The 11,334-nt window shown below is 40.9% G+C and overlaps 1 protein-coding gene across 1 annotated transcript; it reads left to right on the top strand.

Moving 5' to 3' along the window:
* The first annotated feature begins 5,129 nt into the window (after positions 1-5,129).
* CHRNA9 (cholinergic receptor nicotinic alpha 9 subunit) lies at positions 5,130-10,891 on the top strand. The gene is made up of 5 exons (XM_054203037.1): positions 5,130-5,320; positions 6,416-6,561; positions 7,372-7,526; positions 8,199-8,731; positions 10,335-10,891. The coding sequence occupies exons 1-5, from the start codon at positions 5,254-5,256 to the stop codon at positions 10,889-10,891; spliced, it is 1,458 nt and encodes a 485-aa protein (XP_054059012.1). The 5' UTR covers positions 5,130-5,253.
* The last annotated feature ends 443 nt before the right edge of the window (positions 10,892-11,334 follow it).

The following is an 11,334-nucleotide window of genomic DNA, read 5'->3' as shown; positions in this document are numbered from 1 at the left end:
ATGTTTGCTTAGTGTCTTTTTCCAAGAGATTTGTATCACAATGTAAGTAAAATTGTATACAACACTGGTCAAGTAGCATGTATTAATACTGAGTTCTGTGAATTCCTTGAAAACACAGTTAAAGTTTAGGTTGATACTTTATGGTCTGCATTTTTTTTTCTTGTCTTCATCTTTTGGCATCCTGCCTTTTCAGCCAGCTGCACTGTATTAGTGCACAGCATTAGTCTGAGCTCTTTGTGGGGAACACTTACATTCTAAGCAACTCAGATAATGACAAAGAAGTTTGGATGTACGATTTTCTGCATTGCAAGGTGTTTGTGAGCTTATCAGGAAGGCAGATGTTTTCAGGGGATGCTGGATCCTCTATACAGATACTCTTGTGAACATGGTGAGTTTCAGCAGTGTTTTAAAGGGATGTCCTCCCCACTTTGAATTTTGGAGAGAGTGAAACTTGTTCTGAGTAGGTTATCTAAACTGTTGCCCTTCCAGTCTTTCTTCTTCAGATAGCGGTTCAATCTCAGTTTTTTTGTGATGTGCACACAAGCTGAAGGAATTGTCTTCAGCCTGCACTGGTAGCTGTAGGGCTTCCCTCTACTTCTGAAAGTTGAGATTGTGTGCTGTCTTCCATGGCTCAAGAGTGATCATGCAGAGGAAGACGCTTGAGTCTGCCTACACCCTTGTAAAAGGGTAGAAGTATTTCTGCCTGTCAGAGCAAACCTGTGATCTGGAACAGTGTCTAGGCCCAGAGGTTGTCTTTGTGTAGAGCACAGATCCTGTGGTCAGCCATTCAGAGGCATGGTACGAAGCTGGAAATGATCCCAATGAGAAAGAGCTGTATATAAAATAGCTTTCTGATAGCTAAAATTATAAAATAGCTTTGCTCTTAACCCTGCCAGATACTGACTGCTTCTCAAGGACGGACAAAATACCAGTCAGCTTGCAAGCAGTCTCATGAAAAAGGATGAATGTGCTGCATTTTAGATCACACTAAATTATACAAGGCTTCTAGGGGTGAAAGGTTTCTGTGCTTCAGGTGCTGGGAGGTGGTCAGCAGAGCTGCCTGTGTAAGTGGACCCAAATAAAATTTATATTCTGAAAAACTCACAACTGTAACCTGTAAGTTAGGATTTTCCACGTCTAGAAAATATGGCGAATATTCTGCATTATCTCATGACCTGACATTGTGAACGCTTCCTAATGTATTTCCTGTCTTCCATGTGTACAACAGGGTGGAAGAAAATATGAATGAGTATGTTGGCTTCAGGTGGTAGGGGATTTTTAGAGAGAAGGAAGGAGGAGGCAGTAGGTGGGTGAGAAAAAAATGAGGCGGACAGAAACACACTGCGTCTAAATGAAGTGCTGTATTCTCCTTCTCCAGAGCAGGCACAGGGAGGCTATTCTGCTGGCAAGAAGAGCTGTTGTTACCCGTGCTGTTAAGACTTCAGTTAGTCTAAGGAGAGAAGTCTGACTCTGAAGAGTTAGTGTGCTGCTTGACCCCATCACAAGATAATATTCTGTTGCAAATGCTCCGAAGAATGTGAACGCAACAGCTTCTGGGGAGAAAAATTGGCAGGAAGGCAAGGAGGAGCAGACTGTGAGACACTTCTTACAAACTGTGCTTAGAAACCAATCTGTTCTTCTTTATTGTTCTCTGATGAAGGGATGGATTATAAATGGTGCAGACAGCCTTGAGGCCTGTGATAATACAATATCTGTAGCTTTTCCAGTTGGAGGCTTAAAAACTCTTACTGCTTTTTATGCAAAAAAGGATAAGAATCCATTAAAAAAAAATTCTGAAAATGTACGGGTCAAAACTTGAGCATCAGGAGCAAATTGTTGTTTTAGACAGGAGAGGAAAGACTTGCTTAATTGAAAGAACAAAATTTTAAATGTTTTTAGACTTCTTTCCTGATTTGCTTATAGTTTGGCTAAGATAAATGTCTAAAGTTGGATCCCTCCAATGTCATCTCCACTTCAGTCTGTCCTTAAAGCGCATGCAAAATCAAACTTCCCTTACATGGCCGTACACTGAATTCAGTTTTTTTTGGCTATTGTCTTGATAGCAGCACGTGTGTTTGTCTAGAACCATAAAAAGTTACATGTGTCATGAGTGTCGTACAAGCTCAGTGCACCAATGAATGGTACACTCTTGTCCCACTGAATGTGAGCACGAACACAATGTTCTGCTCCGTTAATAGCCCATGCACGTTCTCACAAAGTCAAATGTTTGAATAAAATATGTGAAGCAGGGCTGGGTATTGTGCCATCGGCCTTAACCACTCTCTGCATCAGCAGAAGCGGCCTGTGCTCTAAATATGGTTTTGTATCGTACAGTTGTTGACAATGATATATATTTGCTCTCCCTGAAACCCTCTCGTGACTGGTCTCATGTATGGTAAGCACAGCCGAGAGCCGGGTTCAGCCACTAAGCGGTTTTGCTCCTTCTGCTTATCTTTTTTCTTCAGAAGAACATCTTGTCTCTGCTTGTCTTATATCAAATGTAAGGCAAATAATCAGTGAAATCAATGGAAGTATATTAAAATGAGATGCGATTTCTGTGTGATAAACAAAAACCGTCTCGAATATCTGGGTAGATCAGTAGGCTGGCTAACAGGGCCATCTGCTGGCAGATGCGCTCTAACAGGATAACTTTGAATTTCCCTGGGAACGAGTCTAGTTCCGGGAGAGGTTAATGGCGTGATTCTAACTTCCAAACACCCGTGACTCTTCTTAAATTATCTTCGTAAGCTGCTTCGTACTTTATATTAATTCCTGACTTCATAGCAGAACTTCATACTGTAAAAATGGAGAACTGCTTAACTATAAATTTGAGCTCCATTCAAACGTTAAATGGGATGTTTGATCTGGGAGTAGTACTGCCGTAGATTATGCCACAATTCAAAACTATATTCCGAGGAAACATGGGTTTGTAGATGAATCTCTCAGACCAATGAACAACGATTAATGTTAATACTCACTCTTCACACAAAATGTCTTGATTAAAATTACAGATCATATTTCTTGTGAGCAAATGTAAAAGAGCCAAATGCTCTGGCATACTAAGATTGAGGTTCTTGAATCTGTAATACTGAAGGCCTTTGGGTGTATTTTATTTTTAAAGCACTGTATAATCAATGCAGCATCTCAAACATAACAAATGCGTTCTTGTACATGTGTGCTTGTGTTTGCCTGTCTGTATGTCCAATATATGGCAACTATTGGATATATTTGATGACTGAAAACATGATAGATCGTAACCTCCCAGTTGTGATCTGTCCCTTTGCAAGTTTATAATGAATAACATATGGAATATATGTACGTATAAGAATAAATTGAGTAAATAACGCATGTAAGCATGCTTCTTGGTTTTGTCTTTCCAGAACCTGTGGTTTCCCTTTAAGAAGATGTCACTACAATAAAGGTGCGGGGTTCTTTAATATACATGATCTTATGCAAATTAAAGTACATCAGTCTGCACTACTTGGCAGATATGTAATGCTGGTGTAACAGGTCACAAGATTGTCTCAAGCCTGTGGCAAAGCAAGCTCAGTCTTGGTTCCAGCAGTATTTACAGGAGCACACTTAAAGCAGTGCCCCTGGTCACTCTTGTAATTACAGTGAGAGAAGCAAAGCGATAGCTACTTGCTGACATAATGGCAAATGTACTGTAGACTAAAGGTATCCCCTGAGAATGCGCTGATCTGACTGTATCCAAAAATCTTTCATCTTCAGTCTCTGATTTTTGTTGCCCTTAACAACATATACCTTCTTCCCACAGAAAAAGCAGGTTGTTACATACTGCCTGTGGGCTGCTCTGACCTTGTGACTTCTAAACTGTTTTCCACTTTTTTTTTCCCCTTTGACAGTTCAGCAAATGAAGTGACAGAGATGAATTTCATTATGGGTGCTTTGACTGAAATTATTTATTGCTTACCTATTAAACCTGGCCATAAATGTCATTGATTTATAGACCCCACAAAAGCACAAGCATTAGCCAGTGAGTGCTAGGAGTGCTACTATGTAGAAATTACATGTGTGGAGGGATCAGCTTCCTTCTAGCCAAAAGATTATATGCTTTGTATTTGTATTTTGTGTGGATCAGAACTATTCTGGGCCAATTCTTTTTGCTGGTAGGTCATTGTGCGTTTTCACCATTTTATTTTAGTGACTCTCTTCTGTTCTGTAAGGATGGTAAAATGGACTGCCGTATATCATGAAGGATGGATTGGACTGTGGAAAGGAAGAAGTCATCTCCTCTTCTCTGTGAGAAACTTGTAAGAAACTGCTTGCAGTACTAGGAAACTAACTAGGCAACGTGAGTAATATAAACAGAGCTAATGAAGATTTGACCATTGGGGTAGACGGGAGGCCAGGTGTGGTATTGTTTCATGTTCATATTTCTCTCCTGTAAATCTTTGGCTAAATGCAAGAGCTGTCCAGTAACTCTGATTTTTTGTAAAGTCTTGCCAAGTCCAGCTGGGAAAAACTGTGCTTTATTGGGATGTGGTAGTTTATCTGCAGAGTCCAGTTTTGCTCCTGATTTACTGTGCTGAGTACTGGTCTCAGAATTGTCAACACCCGTGTAAGTTCTTGTTTGCACAGCGATACTAGGCTGCTGCAAATATTGCCTGTGTTGTCCAACTTGGTGTAGCTGCATTTCTTCCATGTGGCATCACTTTGTTAGGTAAAAACATTGTTTTGTCAGCATGGGAGTATGTAGGCTGCTTTTTTTTTTTTTTTTTTGACATACTGGATGTGTGAGTGTGACTATACCAATTAAAGTACTGAGGCAGATGACTTTTTTGTGAGGGTACACGAGTTCCACAGAACTGGTTCTGAGCAAGCTACTGCTGAACGTAGGGGCAGCAAAAACGTGGCCCACCAAAGAACTCTAAAAGGGCTCTTCATAAATTGGACAAAATCTCATATTTGTAGTAAAAAAATGCAATGGAATACAATTTTCCTACTGATATCCCATCCGTTTGTCTTCTCTCTCAGCATTAGCTTCAGAGCAGGCAGCTCTCAAGTTACGAGGGAGGGTTGATCACAGCCCCAGGTGGTGGCAGGGACAAAGACCATCCATCACTCTAGGACTCTGACAGCTGCTGAGGGAGGACTGAGTTGCTTCTAGCAGCTCATCAGTGCCTCAGCATCTTTATATTGCTGTGCAGCTTGATTATTTTTTTTGTTAGTTTTGGATAGTGATAAACATTTTTGTGCCCTTGGGTGAACAGTTTTATTTAAGGTCCAGAAATGAAGAGAAATGGCCTGCCCTCTTACATCTCTCTGTGGTTGCTGTTTGCAGCAGCGATACTGCAAGGTGAGAATACTGCTCGATAGCTAAACGTTGCGTTGAGGTTTGTTTTATTCAGGAGCTGGTGTCCTGGTGTGTCTTACACAGTTGAGCTCTGGAAGTCTTTCATCTGTTTTGTTTTACTTTGTCTTAGTGATGCATAGACAAAAAGAATGATTATGTACATACAGAACTTAATTGCTCTTTGCGACTCTTTGATTTGTTAGGATTTCTTTTTAATCAGAAGGGTTTGCTTTGAACTCTGATTAGTCCAGGAAGTCACTGTGAGTCACCTGAGAGTGATGTGTGCCAAAGCACTTGCTTCCTACGTAGTGCCAGATGGCATTTGTGCAAGTCTTGTGTTACTGTCCTTGCCCTTTGCTTGCAAGAATGTGTGAATCTATATAAAGGTAACATAGACACTGCCTAGAGAAACTGTAATGCACAAAACAGTGTGGAACAGCAAAAGTGTCAGTTAAAATCTAAAGTTTCAGCGGATTATCCTTAGTGGTTAAGTCTGGATAGCAAGAAGCATCCCCAAATACATGGTTTGGGGAAGATGTTAGTCCAAGGATGTGTTCAGACAACATGCAATTGCTGGTTTGTGAAGAAAAGCAGCTCAGGCTTTTTCCAAGTGGTAGTTTAAAAAAAAAAAAAAAGGGTGGGGGTAAATTCTCAAAGTAGCAGGAATCAGTGCTGCATTTAGGGAGATATCGCCAGTCGCTAGCCCGGGAGCAGGCTTGACTTCAGACTTCGCTTCTAATTTTAGCATGGCAGTTGTGTGACTGTAAGTCAATAATCTCTGTGCCTATGTAAAAGATCAATAAAATAAAGATAATGACATTTACATTCAAAAAAAGGCAGGAATCTCTGGATGCAGAGTGTTGGGTTTTTTTCAGTGGGTGTGAAAAGCTAGGCTTAGCTATTCATTTACTACAGATGAAAGCTGTCTTCATTTAAATAGCTTCATCAGGTTTACTTCTTCTCCACACTAAATGATGATCTAGTATGCGAATGATAAATACAGTTATGGCAAATACTACTTGAAGGTGTGGAAAGAGGATGTCTTCTGATACTGCTCAGTGCTTAATCTGATGTACTGAACAAATCTGTGTTATCTAGCAGTAGAATCAGCCAAAGGAAAATATGCTCACATGCTGTTTAATGAACTGTTTGAAGACTACTCAAATGCGCTAAGACCAGTGGAAGACACAGATAAAGTACTGAATGTCACCCTTCAGATCACATTGTCCCAAATTAAAGACATGGTGAGTAAGAGTACAGTTCTGTTTTTCTAAAGATGTGCAGAAATGCACTAGCTGTAAGCCTTTTGCTTGGAGTAGGAAAAACAACTTGCATTTTGTTGTGACAACTTCAGTAATGGTTCCTCAGGAGGGTCATGTTCTCCAGTTCTTTGTAGATTCTTGTCTGATTGCAACACTAAGACTTCCATTATAAGCCTGCAAACTTAGAGCTGCTGAATTGTTAAGACTTCTTTTGTAGTTAGGTGTTGGTATCACACCCTCCAGGCAATTTTTACCGAGTTTCAAATAAAAAGAGCAAATGTGTTTTCTGAGATGCAATTAATTTCTACATAAACTCCCTGTTTTAGCTGCCAGTGACTTTTTTTTTTATACATTTCTTTCAGCCAGATACGCTTTTAAGGCAAAATAAAATGTGTCGGGAAGGAGGATGGAAAATCACTTTTGTGATTTCTAAATTACAACTTCAAGGCTTCACCAAGCTTTCAGAGAATGGCGTTAGACTGAATCCATTAGCTGTTTGGTGTTCTGAAGCTCACAAAAGGAAATTCTTAAGATACTGGGAGCCTCAGACAACTGTGATTAAAGCTAAGGGAGGGTGCAGGGGGGAAGAAAGTTTGGACTAGAGAAAGTCCAAACAAATAACCTCCCCATACAGTGTATGGGCATATGTACCTGTCTGAGGGGTACTCTTGTGGCCTGTCAGCATTCTGGCCTGCTTTGGGCACTACTTTAAAGCTATACAACAACTGCCGTCTGCATCTAGGATGTGCTTTTGTCACCTTCAGCTAGAAATATTTCTATGTTTTTGTGCAGGATGAAAGGAACCAAATTTTGTCAGCTTACTTATGGATTCGACAAAGCTGGTATGATGCGTACCTCAAATGGGACAAAGATAAATACGATGGGTTGGATTCTATCAGGATTCCAAGCGATTTGGTTTGGAGACCAGATATTGTCCTGTATAACAAGTGAGCGTTGCTGGAGAAAATCAGCTTGAATTATCTGTCTGAGGGAGGGAGGGGGTAGAAGGAGGAATTGACCCACAGAGTCTGAACTTGCATCACTTTACCTTACCTTAGCAAGGGGTTGGTTTGTTGTTTTAACATTTGTTGTTGATCGTCTAAATATTTTGCAATAAAGCCATAGATAGGATTTGGCAATTGATTATGCTACGCAGCAAAGCTCTTCTGAATTTCTCTGTGCTGAGAACTGAATACCCTGGCTGTCTTAAGTGCTTTCTGCTGAGGCTGCTGAAGAGCTCTGGAAGATTGTGTGTCCACAAAAGGGTGGTACACAAAGGCTACACTCCTTGACTGCTCTCCCAGGCCAGTAGTGACTGGAAGGTTATTTTCATCTTTGAATAGATTCTTATCCTACTGCATCCTGTTCGTAGTCAAGTTTGAAGAAGCCATGGCCAACAAATAACAACATAATTTAGCAGCACTGATGTTTGGCATTAATGGGCACTGGTACCTGTAAATAATAGTTAATAGTAAGTTCCTAATAAAATTCAGGATAAATTAATACATGATTTCAGAAGCATGCTTTTAATGGTGTGAAACAAGGGACTTCCTCCCCTTTCCCCTTAGCACATTAAGTTCTTGACGGTTGATCTTGACTGTTACTTTTCTGTCTTCTAGGGCTGATGATGACTTTTCAGAACCAGTGAATACTAATGTTGTGTTGAGATATGATGGAAAAATCACTTGGGATGCACCTGCTATCACAAAGAGCTCATGTGTAGTGGATGTATCTTATTTCCCCTTTGACAGCCAGCAGTGCAACCTTACCTTTGGGTCCTGGACCTATAACGGTAATCAGGTAGACATCATCAATTCTCTTGATAGTGGTGACCTCTCTGACTTCATAGAAGATGTGGAATGGGAGATTCATGGTATGCCAGCGGTTAAGAATGTCATCACTTACGGCTGCTGCTCTGAGCCTTATCCAGATGTGACCTTCACACTGATTTTGAAAAGGAAGTCTTCATTCTACATATTTAATCTGTTGCTGCCTTGCATTCTGATCTCTTTCCTGGCCCCACTGGGATTCTATCTCCCTGCAGACTCTGGGGAAAAAGTGTCTCTGGGTGTTACAGTCCTGCTTGCTCTGACTGTGTTTCAGCTGATGGTTGCAGAGATCATGCCTCCCTCTGAAAACGTGCCTTTGATAGGTGAGCTTTACACACTTTAAACATGGCTTATTAATAGCAGGGCTGTATGTCAGGGAGACCATACATAATTTATGGCTTCTGGGAAGATAAAGGTGCTGCTTTTTTAAAACCTAGTGAAATACTTAACATGTGTGTGGAATTTCTACAGGTATGCTGAAGCTTTTAAAATTTATTTTGTGTTTATTTTAAATTATGTATTACCTATCTATTTCTATTTATCAAATATAGTTAGAAATGTAAAACTATTTTATCACATATTGTAATAAAGCTAGTAATGGAAAACAATGTTAGAACCAGGGTACAAAGTGTAAACAAGAGCTGTATGCATAAGACCAGACTGTTTCAAGATATGTTTCTGTCAGATCCAGATGATTGGGTGGCCTGGCTGGGGCACTCAGACTTAATATCCAACTGACTTAATACCCAACACAATCCTGACTTAATATCCAACTGACTACATATCCAACAATTGTTACATTGAACTGTAATGCCTGGCAATCCATTATGCTGAATTTTAATTTACGTCTGAGAGTTCAGAAGAGCTGATGTGTAGTGAAAAGTGTGGTGTTCAGCACCGTCCCATCTGCCTTTTGCCAGGACCCACCTCCTGCTCCTGGATGCTCCATCTCCTGCGGCAGGAGGCTGCCCAGCTGCCCCGGTGGGATTTCTGGAGGACTAGGAACACAGTTGCCTCCGTGCTGGCTTCCAGCTTCATTAAGATAATTCATATCTCATTATTTTTATTCTTGTTAGTACTGTTTATATGAGAAACTGCATGGCTTAACAGAGACAGAACACTGGTCAATGAACAGGAGGGCTGAATGCTTTTCCAATACCCAGCAGCAACTATTCCTGCCTAGAATATGGACTCGCTGTTCTGGAGTACTTTCCCTACCCTCCTATCACGCTGTCTAATTTAAGGAGCCCCAGGATCTAGCCTCAGTCTGCTTTCTCTATTCCCTCACCATCCTTTCCCAACCCCCTTGAAAACTGGGATCAAAAATCCAGCCAACACATCTCAACAGGCAACAGGGCCACCCCTCAGCTCTGTGCCTGGCCCCAGCTGTCAGCAAGGGAGTTGTGGACACCAGCAAGGTCTGGGTGTTCACCGGCCTGTGTGAACGCGAAGGAATCCATCTGCTGGTGTGGGGTAGCTCCAACAAAGCGGTATCACCACTTTTGTTAATACATCGGGAAGTGGGATTTCTAATGTGCCACGTGAAGACGTCAACACTGGGGTTTTACAGACACCAGGAAAAGAGCAAGGCTCCTGATAAACATTTTTAAGCTGTTTTTTAAATGGATGTATTTCAAGAAATCAGAGGTTTTGGCTTGCAAATATTTACAATGCTAATACAATAGTCACTTACTCATCTGATAAAGGCATGCCAGTAACGACTGTGAGGTTTTACTTTAATGGCTTTAATCTTTGTTTTTAAATGGTAAATTAAGTGTTGATCTAAGTATCTAGAGAATCAGGGTGATTTAAAAAATGGTTTTGCTTGCACTTATGTTTAGCACTATGTTGTCACATTGTTATTTCTGCATTGATTTTTTTTTTATTAGGGTAGCATTTTTAATATGATTTTATTTTGTGTTTCAGGAAAGTATTACATAGCGACTATGACCATGATCACAGCTTCCACTGCATTGACAATCATTATAATGAATCTCCATCACTGTGGCTCAGAAGCAAAGCCTGTTCCACAATGGGCCAAGGTGATTATTTTGGACTACATGTCAAAAATCTTTTTTGTTTATGATGTGGGTGAAAATTGCACAAGTCCGAAAAGAGAGAAGGAAGAAGAACGTAAGTTAGAGGGGGATGATGGGTGTCAGCGGAGGCACAAAGAGGTAAGGAGTCACCATTCCAATAGGAAGGATGACTGCAATCTCAAGGAGAAGCTCAATGGAAATTTGAATAAAAGCTATGGAGTTAATGGTGAAAATGTTAGGGAGACTGTTAATTGCTGTTCCTGTTACAAAACGCTGATTAAAAATATCGAATATATTGCTAATTGTGTTAGAGACCATAAAGCAAATCGGGCCAAAGGAATTGAGTGGAAAAAAGTCGCAAAAGTGATGGACAGGTTTTTCATGTGGATTTTCTTTATTATGGTGTTTTTTATGAGCGTGCTGATCATTGGAAAAGCACCTTAGCCGAAGGTGAACACATTCCTTCTGTAAATCTGTATATACTGGGTTAGCTTGTTTTGGTGGAGCTCTGGAACAGGGGTGCTTTTGAGATCTTTGTCTTGCATTCTGTAACAATAAACAAATTGATTCTGTAGGCTGTGACAGCATGTTGGGACATTGCGCGGCTGAGGGCTTTGTTAGTGACTGTCCTTGCCTTTTACTACAGGAGTGTGGCCCTGATGAGGTTGGTGGGTGAGCACTCTGGGCTCCATCTTGATGGGTGGTGGCCATGACTTGGGGATGGACAGGGTGGAGCATTGCAGCGATGGAGCAGACAGCCTAGCAGGGAGCACTGTATTCACAGGGCTGCATCTCTGCACCTTGTAACTTGAGCAGCCTTTTCTCTCCCCTGGAAAAACAAATGTGTATTTGACCTAGGAGTCAGTTCAGGCAGTTCCTGGAAATCA

Source organism: Rissa tridactyla, chromosome 5 (genome assembly GCF_028500815.1).
Source record: "Rissa tridactyla isolate bRisTri1 chromosome 5, bRisTri1.patW.cur.20221130, whole genome shotgun sequence".
NCBI lineage: Eukaryota > Metazoa > Chordata > Aves > Charadriiformes > Laridae > Rissa > Rissa tridactyla.
This window is presented reverse-complemented; position numbering and strand designations above follow the sequence as displayed.